Source organism: Bufo gargarizans, chromosome 4 (assembly GCF_014858855.1).
Source record: "Bufo gargarizans isolate SCDJY-AF-19 chromosome 4, ASM1485885v1, whole genome shotgun sequence".
Classification (NCBI taxonomy): domain Eukaryota; kingdom Metazoa; phylum Chordata; class Amphibia; order Anura; family Bufonidae; genus Bufo; species Bufo gargarizans.
The window spans coordinates 291203744-291223530 of NC_058083.1; the positions used below are offsets into that span (position 1 = coordinate 291203744).

At 39.8% G+C, this 19787-nt stretch overlaps 1 protein-coding gene across 3 annotated transcripts in view; it reads right to left on the reverse strand.

The window, feature by feature from the left end:
• Positions 1–3558: 3558 nt before the first annotated feature.
• Positions 3559–19787, reverse strand: part of FYN (FYN proto-oncogene, Src family tyrosine kinase) — a 159329-nt gene continuing 143100 nt past the window's right edge. For 2 of the 3 annotated variants that reach the window (XM_044288683.1, XM_044288682.1), the window contains exons 9-14: positions 16975–17139; positions 13561–13740; positions 11559–11635; positions 11325–11478; positions 6316–6447; positions 3559–5179 (exon numbers count right to left, since the gene is read on the reverse strand). In XM_044288683.1, the coding sequence (XP_044144618.1) occupies positions 4971–5179; positions 6316–6447; positions 11325–11478; positions 11559–11635; positions 13561–13740; positions 16975–17139 (917 nt within the window). In that variant the 3' untranslated portion in view covers positions 3559–4970. Of the gene's footprint in view, positions 5180–6315; positions 6448–11324; positions 11479–11558; positions 11636–13560; positions 13741–16566; positions 16723–16974; positions 17140–19787 lie in introns of all 3 variants that reach the window. The other variant, XM_044288684.1, reaches the window with a different exon arrangement.

Sequence of the window (19787 nt, forward strand, 5' to 3'; positions counted from 1 at the left end):
GGTTTTTACGTCCCAGGTGCATTATCTTGCACTTATCAACATTCAATTTTAGTTGCCAGATTTTTGACCATTCCTCTAGTTTTCCTAAGTACTTTCCCATTTGGTGTATCCCTCCAGGAACATCTACCCTGTTACAAATCTTTGTGTCATCAGTAAAAAGACACACATTACCATTGAGGCCTTCTGCAATTTCGCTGATAAAGATATTAAACAATATGGGTCCCAGAAAAGATCCCTGAGGTACCCCACTGGTAACAAGACCTTTGTCTGAATATACTCCATTGACTATAACCCTCTGTTGCCTGTCCCTCAGCCACTGCTTAATCCATTCAACAATATGGGAGTACAAGCCCAAAGACTGCACTTTATTGATAAGCCTTCTATGTGGGACAGTATCAAAAGCCTTACTAAAGTCTAGATAAGCAATGTCTACTGCACCTCCTCCATCTATTATTTTAGTCACCCAATCAAAAAAATCAATAAGATTAGTTTGATATGATCTCCCTGAAGTAAACCCATGCTGTTTTTCATCTTTCAATCCATGGGATTTTAGATGTTCCACAATCCTCTCCTTAAGTATGGTTTCCATTAATTTCCCCACTATTGATGTCAGGCTTACTGGCCTATAGTTGCCAGATTCCTCCGTTCCTCCTATGTCACAATTATGTCACAATTATGTCAGAAAGTATACATAGAGCTGATCAGCTGATATGAATTATGAAGGCAGCGGCAGACATGATTTCTGGTTTGTGCTGTAGTTTTAAATTAATTAATTTTTTTGTGTTCACTATATTTTCTCTGATCTTTACAGCCATGAAGTGTAACTCTGTACATTTTATTATTAAACAAGTTGTATACAACTTTGTTCACACTTGCATTAGGGTTTCCGTTTTTCTGATCTGTCAGAACAGAAAAAAAAAAATCCACTTTATGGTGACCATCAGTTGTGCTCAGTTTTCATCAGTTTTTGTAATTTCTGTCAGGTTTGAGTTATTTTTGACGGAAGAAAAAAAAAAAATACAGCAGGCAGGACTTTTCCTGCCATCAAAAATAATATGGGGGACTGACAAAAACTGATGCAAACTGAGTAGGGATGAGCGAATTTCATATTTTGAAGTTCGTGTGCGGGTTCGTGTTGTGGTATTTACTAAATTGCGTTATGGATTCCGTTACCACGGACCATAACGCAATTCCATGACAGATTGCATAACGGAATGACTTTAGAGGCATTCCGTTATTTATTTAGTCATAATAGAAGTCTATGGCCTGCATAACGGAACCGTCCGGTTTACGTTATGCAGGAGAGGACTCCAGCATAACGTAAACCAGGGATCCGTTATGCAGGCCATAGACTTCTTTTATGACGATATGAATAAAGGAATTCCTCTAAAAGCATTCCGTTATGGAATTGCGTTATGGTCTGTGGTAACGGAATCCATAATGCAATTCAGTAAATACCACAACACGAACTTCAAAATATGAAATTCGCTCATCCCTAAAACTGAGTATAACTGATGCCTATTCAAACAGATAGGGATTAAAATGGATCAGTTTTTGTTCTTTTTATTTCAGTTTTTATGACGGATAAGTGTGAACACAGCCATACCTTATAGAGAAGGATAACCCTTCAAATAAAATAATGTACCTAAATGCAAGTTTTAAACGACACTGTATAGGCTTGATTTTAGAGGTACCTGTATGTTGACTGTGTCATATGCCTATTGTCATCTATTCAAGCTGGTTTCTTATTGCTATCTCACAAGCATATCATTCTTCATGTTGCTAGGGAGATGGCCTTGATTCAGGAGGGAAACATTGTACTGTCTGACAATAAGTGTTATGTCTACTGGGAAACGGTTTTGTGGCAGATATGAAAGACAATGTAAGCTTCCTCATCAAAGCACCATATGTCTAATCAAAGCATTAACATGTATAACTGGCACTCAGGGCTTAGACAGCATACAGTTTTTTTACTATGATACTTCAGCCTGGCATTGGGAAGATTTTAGGCTACCTGCATACATTGCGTATTTGTATGCAGAAAATCCTCATGAAATCCACACCAAAACCGCATAAAATCCGCACTGTTTATTGGAGTTTTGGTGCAGTTTTTGTTGAGGATTTTCTGTCTATGTTAAGAACCCCATTGATGTCTATGGAGAAAACCCCTATATATACATGACGCGGTATTGCACAAACTATTGACATGCTGTGGATTGTAAATATGCAAATTGTAAATGAGATATGAAAGGTGGATGGCATAGGAAAACTGGATTAACATTTCTAAACAGTTTAGTCCGGTAGCACACTTCTCGCCATGTTTGGCAGGTTGCGGCCAGATCTCCGCCGGTCACCTTTGTAGAGAATGGGGCTGGCGGGTGGCAGGCAGCATCTAGCAGTGCCGGATCCAGACATCTCCGGCAGGCTGCTCCCAGCTGGAACAGCCTGCCGGAGGGAGATATAAACATACGGTAAGTGTGAAACTTGCCTTAAAGATGTGCCATGTATTTCAATAGTGTGAATCTGCGACAGAAAAAAAACTCCTTTGACCTAAATACAGGGTGAGGCAAAAGTCTGGACATACCTTTTGGTGTAATTTGTAGACAATTTGTATTCCAATGTGTGAAAGTATTAATTGGGTGTACTATTTGGTGGATAAAACATTTTTTCGACAGCCACAGCCTGGTAGGGACAGGAGCCTTATGTGTTCAAATTAAATCTACATTACCCCTTTTTAATAAATATGAACTTGTACACTATGTCTATGCCCACTGACCAGCGTGGCCAGTGCTGACACTTAGCCTCCCCCCCCCCCTGGCATGCTGACTAATGAACCAGCCGCCGGGAGCAATGCCTGACTAGTCAGTGAGAATATACATAGTGTACAAGTTCATATTTAATAATAAAGGGTAATGTAGATTTAATTTTAACACATAAAGGCTCCTATCCCTACCAGGCTGTGAGAGAGCAGGGCAGGCAGAAGCCCGCAACTCCCGCACAGCCCGTCTCTCCTATGCTGATAGAAGACGGATGGACCTTAGTGACGCTCATTTGAAAGAGCACTGCTAAGGGACATTTCAGCCCCAGTCTACCACAAATAAACGTTTTCCCTAAATAAAGTATATTACAAAAATGTTCCCTGTCACTGTCCCTACACATTAGCAAAAAAAATTATAATAAAAAATTAAACGTCAGTAACTCTTTAAACGACCCCAAAGATAAAAGATAAAGCAAGCTTGTCGTACATTTAAAGTCTCTTGTGTATGCGAAAAAAAACCCGCAATATGGCTTACCTGAAATAGTGAATCCTACAGATTGTTTCCTCTGCCAAATAATGCAGCTTCCCTTCCAATTAATACTTTCAAACACTGGAAGTCAATTTTCTACAAATTACACCAGTTAAAAGGGTGTGTCCAGATTTTTGCCTACATCTGACCATCAGTAATTTCGGCAGTACTTTACCACTGTCTATTATAAAACTAGAGCTTTGGCAGAGATTTTAATATAACAGACAAAAATGATGTGATCATTTCATGACTATAAGAAGAAACAAGCCAACAAAGTAAGATTAGTTTTATTTCCCTACCTCGCATTAAGATACCGATTTTTACCTTAGAGTGGTGTGACAGTCTCCCAGATTTTTTTATAATTCTGTTCTGGGCAGAGGAATAATAACAAAATAATGATGCAAAATGTTCATATTTAATTACTAAATTAATAAAGTTAAACAGTATTCCATGAAAAAATGTAAAGAAATGATAATAGGAAATTAGTTAAGACCTTAAATTGATAACATGATGTAAAAACCAAATGGAAAAGTCAGTTGTTCAATAAACAGAATAAATCTAAGAATGATACAAAGAAACACTGTTTTTATGCATTCCCCATGAAATGTATAGTGCATAGTAATTCCATTGGAGAACGTCTCAAGACAAGTAGAAATAAGTTTTATCAGCTTTTTTTACATTGGTAAATACTACATAGAAAAAGATGAACAATCTGCTTATGTACTCCTGGGTGGTCTTCAGATTGGCAAAGATTACACAGTTGTGTATTGCAAGTGAAAAATAGAGAGAAGTTAAATGTTTTTAAAAATTAAGAAAAAAACAAAACATTTTGTAGGTAGCTATTGTGACAGATGAATTTCCCAGAAGCCACATTTATACTAATTAGAGGGATGTAGAATATAGACAATAAATGTATTAGTCATTAAACTGGCAAATTTGTGGCACTGGTGTGCCACCATTTACCACCACCACCGTCATACCGCATGTTAAAAAGGTATGAGCGTATCCAGTTTATACTATGATTTGGATCAATCTTGAAACCAAGATGCAATATAAAATTGCATTCTTCTAGGATCCTGTGAAATGTTTCTTTGTAATTGGCATTAATGACCCAGACAGGACCCCCCACTCCTTGCGGTCAGTATGTATGGCTGTATGTATGTACCAGATGTACTGCATGGTGGTATGTATGTACAGCTTGCATTATTTATAGGTACATGTACAAAAAGCAAAACAAAAGCATCTACATATTAAATAAAAAGCCATAGAAGTGTATGAGGGCACTTTGAAAAGTAATACTTGTGTAGACTCAAAGGGAAACGCGTTAAAAATGCATGAATTCTTATTTTAAAAAAAACTCTAATATTGGGAATTGGCACAGAGTTAATATTTACAATGAACAGAGGTTTTGCAGTTTACATAACATCAATACAATGCATCTTTCAAGTCTTTGCATGAGAAGTTTTGCCTTTTTTTCCTTTTCCCCATAGTTTTACTGTTTTCAAAAGAGAACATTCAGATTATTATAATTGGCCATGGAAAAAAAAAGTTTTCTTGAAGTTCTGAGCTTCACGCCTACGTGCAACCCACACTGGAAGAAAGAGCTCCTTGTTAAAGGCAGTCATTAAACTGGAAGCAAATTCTAGGATTTCAACCTGGAAATGGCTTGGTGCAGGCAGAACTTTACAGGTTGTCTCCGGGTTGGTACTGGGGCTCAGTGGCAGTGAAGTAGTCTTCCAGGAAACCTTGAAGATATTCAAAAGTTGGGCGCTCCTCTGGGTCTTTTTTCCAGCAGTTAAGCATGAGCTCATGCAGAGAATTGGGACAGTCCTGTGGACATGGCATCCTGTAGCCACGTTCCACTTGTTCCAAAACTTCTCGGTTATTCATACCTGGAGACAAATAAGAGAAACTACAGTAGTATCTTTCAAGACACAATAAATATACAATATATATCCAAAATGCAACTAAAACAATGCAATGATTTGCAAATCTCATAGACCCATATACTTTATTCACAATAGATCATGGAACACATATCAGATGTTGAAAGTGAGACATTTTACCATTTTCAGATTTAAAAAAATAATAATTTAGAACTTGATGGCAGCAACATGTCTCAAAAAAGTTGGGACAAAGACAAAAAAAAAACTGTTGGAGGAGCAATTTGCAGTCACATGACTGGGTATAAAAAGAGCATGTTAGAGAGACGGAGTCTGTCAGAAGTAAAGATGGACAGATGGTTCCCCAACATAAAATTGCAAAGATTTTGAACATCCCACCATCTATAGTACATAATATAATCAAAAGATTAAGAGAAAATGGAGACATCCATGTGCACACAAGACAAGGCCTAAGTTTATGGGGTGGGGATTCACCATGGGGGAATATTTCAAGTCCGTTTCGCTTGAGTCTGCATTGGTGTACTTCATACACATTTAGCAAATGTCACATGTATTTTGATAAATTTGTTTTATCCTTAAACCTAACGCATTTGTCTAGAAAAGCTACTGCAGTTTTCATTCTCTGCCCTCCTCCTGGAGGGATATTGCAACTTATTTTGCGACTTAAAAAATAAATAAAAAATCCTCAGTGATAAATCTGGAGTGCAGCTAGCTCATTAACACACCTAGCCACAGCCACTTTTCCACCCATATTTCAAAACTGGAGCGAGTGGTGTAAAATGCCAAAAGTCACAAAGAAAAGTGAGTCTAAAAAGGAGCAAAAGACTCATTTTGGGACTTTTTGAAGCCAGAATATATTTCTGTGTGTGTGTGTGTATATATATATATATATATATATATATATATATATTATATTTTATTCAGTAGTACATTGAGTGATGTAGAAGGAAAGGAGGCATATGTACAAATCATTATATTCAGGCTTGTGATAATAGGAGGCGCTATCGCACTTTCAACTTTGTATCAAGCAGAAAATTCAATGCATATATATTTCACAACCCAACATACAATTTTATATGGTATTTCTTACAGTTTGGAGAATACATGGAATAATTTGCACTCACCAGGATAGGGAACTCTTCCTTTTGTTACAAGTTCTGTAAGTAAAATACCAAATGACCACACATCTGACTTGATTGTGAACCTTCCATACAGTGCTGCTTCAGGGGCTGTCCATTTTATGGGAAACTTTGCACCTGTGGAAATAAATCACATTCCGGTATCCTATACTGTATCCCATGTAAAAACATATTCCACAGAGCAAGACAAAAATAGGCAACTACATAATAACCTCTACATAATCGCTAACCGGGGGCCGGGCACAGTAATAATGCAAACCTGTCCATTAATTTCCATAGGCCGATATATTACCTAGATTGTAAAGCACATCTATGACTTATTCATGGACTGTTATAACACAATCCATCAGATAAAGAAAAGAGCCTACCTCCGATTTTAAACCAATAACTTGTACATGTCCTAATATACATATTTAATCACAATACTGTGCACTCAACACTAACACGTAACATTATTGATGTATAATTACTATTCATAAAAAAATGTAAAAAAAAAAATCTGGAGATTTATCAAAGACCTGCGTTTTACGCCGGTCTTTGAAATCTCCTGTGCTGCTGAAAAATGCACCTAATCCCCCCCAATCCTCGCCACTCCCCCTGTTCAGAGCAAGGGCGATGAAGAAATGCCACTTGCGACAAACTTTCGACAACAGTGTTTGAGACTTTGTTGCACCACAACAAGTAGCACAAGGAGGTGATAAATCTCCCCCTCTGTGTTTTCCTGCATAAATCTCCATAAATAATTAACAGGAACATAGACTCTCTAGTAACCAAATGTGTTCACATGAAGAATCCTCAGCATAGCAGCGGCTGTAAAATATAGGCTTGCTGTAATGTAAGAATAAGGCTACTTTCACACTTGCGGTAGAGGATTCCAGCAGGCAGTTCCGTAGCCGGAACTGGCGTCCGGATCCCTTAAAACGTATGCAAACGGATGGCATTTGTCAGACGGATCAGGATCCTGATCCATCTGACAAATGCATTGAAATGTCGGATCCGTCTCTCCGGTGTCATCTGGAAAAACTGATCCGACATTTATTTTTTTTCACATTTTTTGCGGTCTGAGCATGCGCAGACTGCAATGCCGGATCTGTTTTGCTGGAACACTCGGAGCTGGATCCAGCATTAATGCATTTCAATGGGAAAATATGACGGATCCGGCATCCCGGCAAGTGTTCCAGAATTTTGGACGGTGATAAAACCGTAGCATGCTGCGGTATTATCTTCGTCCTGAAAAGTCAAAAAGACTGAACTGAAGACATCCTGATGCATCCTGAATGGATTTCTCTCTATTCAGAATGCATTAGGATAAAACTGATCAGTTATTTTCCGGTATTGAGCCCCTAGGATGGAACTCTATGCCGGAAAAGAATAATGCTAGTGTAAAAATACCCTAAAGCAACTATGGTACCTATACTGCATCTATGTTACACATTTGTGAAACCTATATAAAGTACCGAACGCAACGAACAGATGGATTGATGTGAATAAGATGGAGAACACTGGTCCATATGGTGTCATAATAACAACCGAATATCTGTGGGACATACAGTTCATTGTATAATTCTTGATTCCACTGTTTAATTTCATCATATTTCCTACAGTATTAGTCCAGGCTCAGGCACATAAAATATTAGTGACTTAAATAATAATCACGTGTAAACCTAAACGGCGCCCTGTCAATGATAATGCCAGATAATAACGCTAGAGAGCTCAGCAGAGGAACAAACACCATCTGTCAGTGGCAGAAGGTGGGGACCTGAGTGTCAGACAGGACGTGTTTGAGATAATGACCACATACTGTAATTATCAGGGAGAAATATGGCCAACTGTGATGTGTTCTGCTGTATTACAATGAGCAAAAATCATGCAATATTAACATAGACTCGAGGTATACAGATGTAACAGCTATGTATGGGATCGGCTAGAGCTTTGTCTGCTTTCACTCCTACAATTTGGAGTAATCACTTTGAAACAACCTCATAAAAAAGAGAGAAGGCGCCTTAAAATAAGACTGCTGGCAGCTGTGTAACTTGACATGGGATCAAAGCTAGCATGCCTGACAAGCGGCAGAGCGCAGCAGGAGGACACTTATGAGCTAGACATACTTCTCCAAGCATTTCATCACACCTTCATCCCTTTAATTTGTCCGACTTGTTGCAGCATCCACCAATTTCTCTGGCTACTTCAAAGCTCTCTTTAGGTATTTTGATTACTACCTTCAGGAGTAACTGGTTGTTTAACCTCTTCATAACTGGGGACTGTTTATACTTGACAGTCATCAAACTCAAAGGCCTTTCTTGTTCACAGATCAGGGCATACAATGAATGCTGCAAATTTTTGGTGATGTTATTTTTAATTTTCCATGTCACTATATACATTTCAAAAAATCCTAAAATATTGCATGCAGGAATTCTTTTCTACGCTTCAAAAATCTTCCTCTGAGCGGAAACCTAATGACCCTATTAAAGTCTGGGGTCCGTAGGTTTCATTCGGCGCAGTTGTGTGCCAAATTCATCCTGTCTGTTCTTCTGCTCCGAGTGTCTATTAAATTAAATGGGCATTAAAGGGGTTCTCCGGGCTCTCCTATATTGATGACCTTTCCTCAGGATAGGTCATAAATATCAGATTGGCGGGGTTCCAACACCCGACACCCCCACGCATGTGCCGTCTCTCTCTTTCTGCTCAACGCTACTGTCTATGGCAAAGCAGCGGTGAGCAGGAAGAGAGAAGGGAGATGGCACTTGCATGCCGTCTCCTCATACAGCCGTCGATCTGATAGCAATGACCTATCCTGAGGAAAGATCATCAATATAGGAGAGCCGGGAGAACCCCTTTAACCCTTTTCTAAACTTACGGTTTTCACTGTGAGGTCATGCTAGTTAAAAGTGAAATATAAGATGGAGGGGCTGGGAGGAAGAACACATTTCTATGACTTCAGGATATATGCTAACACTGGTTGCAGATGCTTATACAGAAAGAGTTATAGACAAACTTTACTTTGCATGTTATGCTTCTTTTCCGCTCGTTCCACAAGTGGGTGTGGTTTAGCAGGAAATTGGCGTGTTTGCAGAAATGAGGGCTCGGCTTAAGTTGCAACATTATGAGGGGATTTATCATCTCCTTGCACCTCCTTTTTGAAGTTGCAAACAGAAGTTTTTTTAATCGCCATTTGTGCCAAATTTGGTCCAAAGTGGCGTTTCTGCACCATCCTTGCCACTTTCTGAAAAGGTGGCGTGGCAAGAGTGGGGCTAGCGGGTCTGCCACATTTATCTTCATTTGTGAGCTGCCGTAGATTTTATTCTGGCGTATGGACTGCCAGAGGATGCACCTAATTTACCACTAGGCCTATGCTGGCAATACAGGAGATTTCAAAGACCAGCGTTAAATGGTGTCAAAGTTGTGCCACAAAATTCTGGCATAAAATAAGCCAACTTGGTATAAATGTAGACTAGACATTGCGCCAGATAATATATTTGATGCTTCTTTAGACTGTTTCTGGTCTAAACCTAGCCATATACATTAGACACCTGTTGGCTTTCTATCCCGATCCTGCCATGCACTTTATAAACGTTAGATCTTCGGCTGAACCCTCAAGTTTACACTGTACACATATTAGACAGTATTAGTACATCTCCCCCTGTATGGCTATAATGGACACATTATTCTTATGGTAACTGATCTGATGAATAATTTGAGGTACTGTATGTTTTTGGCTGCATACCCATCTCAGTGCAACTACACAAAGTATAGATACAAATTAAAAAACATACATCACAAGGCACATTATATTTGGCACATTTCCCTTTCTTATGCCACTTCATAGCTGGCATACATAAACACCAATAAATTACACCAAAAATAGTGTTTGACTTTGAGGTACGGTAGGTGTAAAAGTGTCAAAAACACATTGAGTTTGGCATGATGAACCGATGGTCTGCATTTTCCATATGCTATATATTTCCGAGACTCGTTGCATTTCACAGTATTTGCATAGGGTTTGTAATGAGTCAGAATAACCTTTATTGACAGGTTATTATCTGCAATGTTATTGGCATGCAATGACAATGCTTCTTGTGATTCTCAGGACTAGAGCTATTTGTTATACATGAGGCAGACTTTCCAGAGATGGCCAACCTGTGGCTCTCCAGCTGTTGTGAAACTACAACTCCCACCATGCCCTGCTGTAGGCTGATAGATGTAGGCAGTCTGGACATGCTGGGAGTTGTAGTTTTGCAATAGCTGGAAAGCCACAGGTTGGCCATCTCTGGTATAGCATATCCAGCCTCTCCACAGACAGTTTACAACTGTACTGCTAATGTCGAAAAGATATGGGCAAGCCGCACTACAACTTCAATATCCCTGTGAAAAATGTAACCAGTCCATATTGAAATGAATACAACCTGCTGCTGTAACAGTAAAGAATAAAGTCTCATGTACATGGCCATGAATTGCAGATTAGTCCTACTGTGCCTGCAGATTGCTATGGGTCCGCCATACTGTAAATGTTTTTTTTCCCCCACATTTTCTCCCTTACTCTCTAGAGGAATGTTCCTGCCCTATCTTGTATACTTCCGGACTGACGGGGTCTTGTGGGGCGCTGCAGCCAATTACTGGCCTCAGCAGTGACGTGGCAGTTTACACGTCTATCCATGGTGTTATGCTGGCCAGCTACCTGTGTGCTCTCATATTAGATAGTGTTTCTCTATGAGATAAGGATATGATCAGGCACAATAGGAAATGTGTTAAGAAGATATCTTGTGTTCACTGTACCGAGGCAAATCCAATTAAAAATGATCTGGCTGCTGATCAGACAGAAACCCAGGTATGGTGCCAATATATGAAATAATCCTGTTACTGAATCAAGAATACAGAGTTAGCCTTTGTGTGGCTAGCTTTAGTGCAAATATGTTCTTTATACACACTGCCCATGCTGATCTGTTTTGCTAATTTTCTATCCCCTTCACAAGTGAAGTCAATGGAAATCCTCTTACCTTGCCTCGCTGTGTACTCATTGTCTTCAATTAATCGAGCAAGACCGAAATCTGCAATTTTGCAAATCAGACCATTTCCAACCAAAATATTTGCAGACCGTAAGTCTCTGTGTATGTAATTCATACGTTCAATATAGGCCATCCCAGCGGCAACCTACAAAAGCAAGGAGATAGTATCTTAAAATGACGTTCTATGGCATTCATGCGGCTTTTATAAAGAGAGAATGGTTTTACCTGGGCAGCCATATCCACTAGGTTTGGCAGTTTCAGGGCTCGTCCTTCGCCATCCTTGAGGAACTCTAGCAAGCTCCCTGCATGAAAACAATATACAAGTATTATTATAGGGCCGTACATTTATAGGGGTGTAATTACATTAGGGTGCAGGGGGCCATGGAAGAAACACCTGCAATTAACCCCTCCCCCACCACCACCTTATAGCTTTGCTGAAACCCATAGTGTACCATTTACAGTTAATACAACCACAGAATATGTTTCCGATGTAAAATATATGAAATTGAGCATCTCATGGAAACTGGAATATAATAAGAACTATGTTATGGAGATGGAAAACTTTACTAGGACTGCTCTTTGGATAAAACCGGTATATCGTTTTGAAATAGCATGCTAAACAACCACAGTGATGAGTGTTACACTCTTCTTGTCATGAATGCATTTGTTGCTAAAGGTTGGCTTTTTACATATCTCAGCTTGTAAGAGGGCTGGATCTCCTGAGGATAACTGTCAAAATGATGATCGGGAAAGCTGGAATCCTTCTTTTAAGGCCTCCTGCACACGACCGTATCTATCTTGGAGTCTGTAAACTGCAGATCCACAAAATATGGTTGTGGTCCATACGCATCCTGCATATTTTTTCGGACCCCATTGTAGAAATACCTATTCTTGTCCAAAAATAGGCCATGTTCTATAACTTGATGCACAGATGTGGATGACATCCACATTTTTGTGCCCTCATAGACATGAATGGGTCTGCTTTCCAAAACGAGGATGCAGACCAAAAATACGGTCATGTGCATGAGGCCTAAGGCAGATTTACACAGGCCTATTATTGGCAGCAAATGTTCATGCAAACGCTCGTTCCTGATAATCGACCTATGTAAAGATGACACAAATCAGATCAGTTGAGATCATCGTTTATGCGGACACCTAAATCATCATTTCTGGGCAGCAGAATGTGCTGTCCTCATACAGAGAAACAATGACTCTGTATGTGGACGAGCTGTAGCAGTAGCATGCACTAGTTTTTTTGCGGTGCAGACCGCGCACCCATTGAAGTGAATGGGCCCTGCGATCGGTGCCCGTGCATTGTGGCCGGCACATGGTCGTATGCATGAGCCCTTAGGCCTAGTTCACACAAACGTTTTTTTTGCGAGTGTACGGGCCTTTTTTGTGTGTTCCGTATACAGAACCATTCATTTCAATGGTTCCGCAAAAAAAACTGAATGTACTCCGTATGCATTCCGTTTCCGTATTTCCGTTCCGTTGAAAGATAGAACATGTCCTATTATTGCCCGAAAATCACGTTCCGTGGCTCCATTCAAGTCAATGGGTCAGCAAAAAAAAAGGAACACATTAGCAAATGCATCCGTATGCCTTCCGTATCCGTTCCGTTTTTTCTGAACCATCTATTGAAAATGTTATGCCCAGCCCAATTTTTTCTATGTAATTACTGTATACTGTACATGGCATACCCAAAAACAGAACAACGGATCCGTGAAAAACGGACCGCAAAAAACTATAAAAGCCATACGTTCATGTGAACTAGGCCTTAAACAGCCTTTCAAATTCTAGAAATTTCTCAACGTAGGGTTTAGCCAAAGGGCTGATCAGGGTCATATACTCATCGGAAACAAAAAAGGTACAATTACACTAAATTTCCATTAGTGACAGAACACGAAAATGACTAACTAAAAGCATCTTTCAGCCAGTACTGCCACATTATTGACAACACTGCTTCATGGATGGATTTTTACAGTGTTGTTATTAAATCATATATTGCGATTACGTTTGTTTATACATTGTCATCATGAATGGTAATTAATATGGTGTAGATATAAACTGGATTTACACTGTAAGCAAAGAAGTGAATGCAGTTTGAGGGGCATGCTGTGAAAATGACAATATTCAGCTTGACGTATTTGATCTATTGCATTTCTATTGATAGTCCACGTTCTGGCAAAAAAGCAACATGTAGACACTACTGATGAGAAGTTCTGACCTTTGCTCATGTACTCAGTTACAATGTAGATAGGCTCTTCGGACACTACTGCATAAAGCTGCACCAGTTTATCATGCTTCAGCTTCTTCATGATCTGAGCCTCTTCCAAGAAAGACTCAGGAGACATGGTACCCGGCTTCAGAGTCTTTATTGCCACCTTGGTATTTCCATTCCATGTACCTGGATTTAGTAATATGTATAAAATTTATATAGGATCAACTCACATTTTCCCTGAATGCTGGACAGCAATGCACAGATCCATGCATATACACACCATTTTACATGCCCAAGGCCCCAACATTAGCATCTGGACAGATCAACTTTCACTTGTAGGTAATGTTTCACTTCTAACACCTCTCCCGTGTACAACTGTGGGCTCATTCAGAGAACCGTATGAACGGGTCTGCATCCATAGTGTCAATTTTCTGTTTATTTTAACAACCCCATTGAAGTCTATGGGGAAAACCACTGTACATAAGGTGCAGAATCACAAAAACAACTGACATGTTGGTGATTTTAAAATCCTCACAGCCGGTCAAGTTCCAGACAGATAGAAAAGGCAAAGTAGATTTGTCAAATCTTATTCACTTTGTTGGTACTGTATTCCACTGTAATTTTTCTACACGAAAAGCCGTGCGGAAAAACTGCATTTAATCCACATTGTGTGCAGTTACCCTAACGCTTTCGCCATCCTAGACCACCAAGGATGCTGGCATTAACCCTTTTTCCAACCTCTACTGCTAAGGATACTGACATTTAACACTTCTCTGCCCTAGACTACCAGGAATGCTGACATAACCCCATTACTGCATTAGATATCCAGGGATGGTATTGGTATAATTAAGGCTACTTTCATACTTCAGGGTTCCGCTTGTGAGTTCCGTTTGAAGGCTCTCACAAGTGGCCCCGAACGGATCCGTACTGCCCCAATGCATTCTGAGTGGATGCGGATCCGCTCAGAATGCACCAGTCTGGCTCCGCTTGGCCTCCGTTCCGCTCAGCAGGCAGACACCCGAACACAGCTTGCAGCGTTCAGGTGTCCGCCTGGCCGTGCGGAGCCAAACGGATCTGTCCAGACTTACAATGTAAGTCAATGGGGACGGATCTGTTTGAGTTGACACAATATGGTGCAATTTCAAACGGATCCGTCCCCCATTGACTTTTAATGTAAAGTCTGGACAGATCCGTCTGACTAACAATTAGACTGAGAATTTTTTCTCAAATATAATGCAGACGTTCTGAACGGATCCCATCATTTGCATTATAGGAGCGGATCCGTCTGTGCAGACACCAGACGGATCCACTCCGAACGCAAGTGTGAAAGTAGCCTAACCTCTTCACTTCCCTAGACCACCAGTGATGCAAACATTAACTCCCTTTTCTAACCTAGACTACCAGGAATGCTGACATTAACCCCTCCACCGCCCTTGATAACCATGAATGGTGTCATAAACCCTTGTTTGAACAGAGGCCATCTGTATTTAACAGTTGTTATACACAAATTCTTCACACGAGCGAGTTTTCCACGTGGGTACAATGCATGATGTGAACGCATAGCACCCGCACCATTCATTTAACTGGGTCTGTGTACAGTTCTGCGTTGTGTGAAAATCTCAGCGTGTTCTATATTCTGCGTTTTTCACGCAACCCTGGCCCCATAGAAGTGAATGGGGCTTCAGTGCAAAACGCCTTGCATCCGGAAGCAAGTGCAGGTGCGATGCGTTTTTTACTGATGGTTGCTAGGAGATGTTGTTTGTAAACCTTAAGTTTTTTATCACGCTTGGTGAAAAACGCATCAAAGCGCATTGCACCCGCGCGGAAAAAACTGAACGCAATCAGACAAAACTGACTAAACTTGCTTGCAAAATGGTGCGAGTTTCACTGAACGCATCCGGACCTAATCCTTATTGGCTCGCTAATGGTCTATGTCTGTACGAAGAACTAAAGCAGCACAGCCATATTAAGTGTATTATGAAATGCTCCACAATATTAATGTTGCTATTTCTGTAACAAATGTGTGTCCAGATATTAATGGTAAGGCAACATATATAAGACTACTGTTCTACTACATACATGCAATCACATACAATAAACAGCTATAAAAGTTAGTTATTAAAGTCCATGGCATGGGATCTTTATCTAGAATTTGATTTGAAATTAAAAATGATTAATGTTCAAAAAATGACCAATGACAATGTTTGCAGTGTGGAGTTGTGCTAACCACTTAACTGGGTTGAGCATGTGGGTGCAACCATAACATAAAAATCTTCAGAAAACCCACATACCCCATAAATACCAGTTAACAGATCCCATACCAAGTTCTGAACGCCAATAAACATAACAGACAATGCATACACAAGAGCACAATACTTTTAATGTCAAATGGTTCTGAGCTGAGGCACGAACAGAAGTCAAGAAATACGACTCGTTTAATGTTTCTACACTTCTTCAACTCATAGGTTTCTCAAAAAAATTCACTTTCTACAGAGTGTTTTATACAATTTCTGCATCTTTGTATATTAGATAAGATGCAACTCATGATAAACACAGAATTAACAAAAAGGCTAGGTTAACGTATTTGTTGGAGACTCCATCCAGGGTCTCCATTGCAGAATCCTACAAGACATGATGGTGCACATGTTATGAATAGATTATAACTAGACGTAGAGTGTAAAATGGCGTTCAAATGTGAACATATTCATCAATTATCTTTCATTTATTTACCTTCTCTTCTGTTTGTAAGAACGATTTTGAAATTAACCAATGTAAAGATGGCCATACACACTACACAAAATTGGACAATCTAATGTGTATAAGGCCAACTGACTCTAGCTAAATGTCTTGTTGGGAAAAAGAGGTACCTTGGATTTCAACATACCAAATTCTTTGTTCCCATGGTAGACAGGTCGCTGTCAGAACTTTGTAAAGGTAGCAACTCTATCTTTGCCCTTTTTTGCTGGAAAAAGTGTCTAACATCTCCTAAACAAAGCAACCGGTCCACCTTACCATACCACACTTCAGCGAAACAGCCCTGACCGAGCTTCTCTTGCAGAAGTATTGTGCTCCGTGACACTTCCCATGCATCTTTAGCCAATCCAACAGTTTGTGGGACATAATTCGGTGCAATCATTGTAAAATTATAACACAAACCATCAGCTTGCTCTAAGGAAAAGGAAATTATGGAAAACCATTAAACCTATAGCATGCAGTAAGAAAGATGGAAGGTGCTGTATACCAATTTAACTTACTAAACAATAAATATTCATTTAGAAGGAGCTAATGTCATGTGACTAGCATGATCGATGTGGAAATACAGCAAGTAATAAAGTTCCCCTTTGGTGCCACTTTCCATCTTTCCTTTCGGTGCTCCACAAAAGAGCAGTTGACTTGGAAGTAATTGTTTTGACTGCGTACCCATCCATACTTCCCCAAACTGCCCATTGCCCAGCCTCTTGATTAACTGGAGGGATTCTCTTGGAATTTCCCAGACATCTTTGGTTTTGACAGACAGGTCAGTAAGCCTTGGCATTCCTTTATGGCAGGGTACTACCAAGCGGCAACACAGACCAGCAGCTCTCTCTAACAGGCATGAAAAAAGAAGGCAGAGTAAAGAAACAATGTCACACACACAACTGGAGCAAGGCAAGATATCTCAAGACAGAAACATATGAATGAAGACAGCTGAAAGCAAAAGGTCATGTTTAGGATGCCTACTTTTTAGGGACCAGGGAAACATGATATTTTAAGGGGTTGTTTGGCACATATATTTTTAACAGTGTAAAATAATAAGAAATGTCATACTGTACCGATCCTCACTCCTGTTCTAACGCATACCGTTCCCCGGCTGATCTCTACTTCCTGGCTTCTCTAGACACACAAGAAAAAGCCTCCCAGCCAATCAACGGATGAAGCTGGTCACTGCCAGTGATTGGCTGAAAGAATATTTCCCGCTCGTTGAGAGTTACCAGGAAACAAAGACCCTCGAGAGACCTGGCAAGCATCTAGACGGGTGTGATGGGGCATAACTTATATTATACCATGCAGAGCCTTTTTAAAAAAAATACATTTAATTTGCTGGTCAACCCTTTGACTGGTTTAAATTTACTGTGGGTAATATAAAAGCAACCAGCATTGAGATTCTTTAAATTTTAAAATAGGTGCACTATTTTCCACATGGCTAAATGGCTATACTATTAAAAGCTGGTGACATTTTGTGTGTGAAAATGTCTATGGCATTAAATGTGTGACCCTGGAATATTAATGAGCTGCTTTACATTCTGACTGATAGCTACTTATAACTGTGTGATTCTCAGTAAGATGAGATGTGAACAATCATGTGTGAGTGAAAGATAAATATACGGTTTGTATAGTTGGTATAGGCTTGTACAACGTCTCCTGCGATTTGGTTTGAATGATAATCAGATGATTCTGAACTGTTGAAAAATGCATTGCAAAAAATGTGTCCTTGGACCAATTTTCAGTGTTAAGGTATATGTCTACAGTAGCTAACAATTGTAATAACTGTATATACTTTTATGCTGGAGGGTAAACATGGAATATAGCATCCTGTGATTTGAGGTCATAGTATATGCTTCCTAATTTACATGCAATGCTACTTTGAGACAGAAAGTAAATTGAGACAAAATGTTAAGCACGCGGGGGCATTTATCATTTATGGCAGTTTTTGTCGCAGTTATGCGTGTCTTTTGTTTGTGCACCTGTGACAAATTTATCAAATAACCCTCGTGGTAAATACATTTAAATGAGCTTATCTAAAAAGCTGCCCTAAAACAAAGACCACTTTGAAAAGCTGCGTGAAATAATGGCAAAACTCAACGTGCGCCAAGGCACGCGGCTTTTTACCACCAAAAAACAGTCGTACATAGAATGATAAATGTCCCCCATTTCCCATATGGACAGAGGGTGGTCCTGCAGAAGATAAGCAGAAGCTTTAGCGTGTGACTGACATATATATATATATATATATATAAAGGGTCCGTAGATCATTGCATTTTGTAGACCAGAATAGGACATGTTCTATAATATGCGGAACAGACATAGAGATGCATAGCAGCAACATAGGTCTCATCTTTCTGTACTACTTTGACTTGAGGTGAAGGTATGTAATAAAGGTGGAAATTGTCCTTAAGGGTGCCCTCACACATTGTTAAAAAAATTTCCTCAACAAAATCATGATTTTCTACAACGTTGTGGATTTTTACACAAGGGAATAGGGCATTTGTTTTCAAATGATGTTGTGGATATATATCTGGATTAAATCTCCATTGAAATTAATGGAGACAGTCAACTACAGGAAATCCACAACAAAATATTATTTGTGTTCTGTTCCGCTGCAGAATTAATACTCCACAGCGGAACAGAACACAAGTATTGACGCTTTTTCTCCCCATAGGCTAACACCGGGGATGTCTTTATGTTCTGGATTTTGTTGGCGGAAAATTCTGCAACATGTGAGGGCACACTTACTGTTTCAGGTTTCCAATGCAATTAAATTTCAAATAATTAATATTTTAGCTATGGTTATGCTTACAATATACAGGGTGGCCCATGAAAAAGTAGCTTCCCTCCAGCAATAGTATGACAAGATGAACACATTCTCACAAGATTACCCACAAGTCACATTCTGAAAGTGGTCCCACGTCTATGCATCTTTGGGCAGGTCGGATTATGTCGGCTGATACTGCTTGTGATGCTACGGATAGTGTTTGTGATGTTTTCCTTGGGTTCATCCAGGGGATGTGGATCGTTAGAGGACACTTTCTGGTTTACATTTCCTCGCAGATAAAATCACACATGGACAAGTCTGAGGATCGTGGTGGCCATAACCCCTTGCTCACAGTTGGCTCCTCCGTAAACAGTTCATGAACCCGTCCAGTGAGTTCTGTGAGGTGCGGCATGTTGTCCCATCTTGTTGGAAAAAGCAGAACATTTTTCCTTCTGCAGCATCACTGCTGAAGACGTGCCCATAGATGCATGGACGTGAACGGGGACCACTTTCAGCATCTTCTGTGACTTGTGGGCAATTAAAAAAACAATCCACTTGCTCGTTCAGCTTGTCATACTATTGCTGAAGGCAGGCTACGTTTTCGTGGGCCACCCTGTATAATATTTTATATCATGTTTCATTTTAGATTTTGCAAGTAAATCTGCCATATACTTCCTTGGACGTTATGTCCAATTTCCATGCAGACAGCTCCTCTAGACTC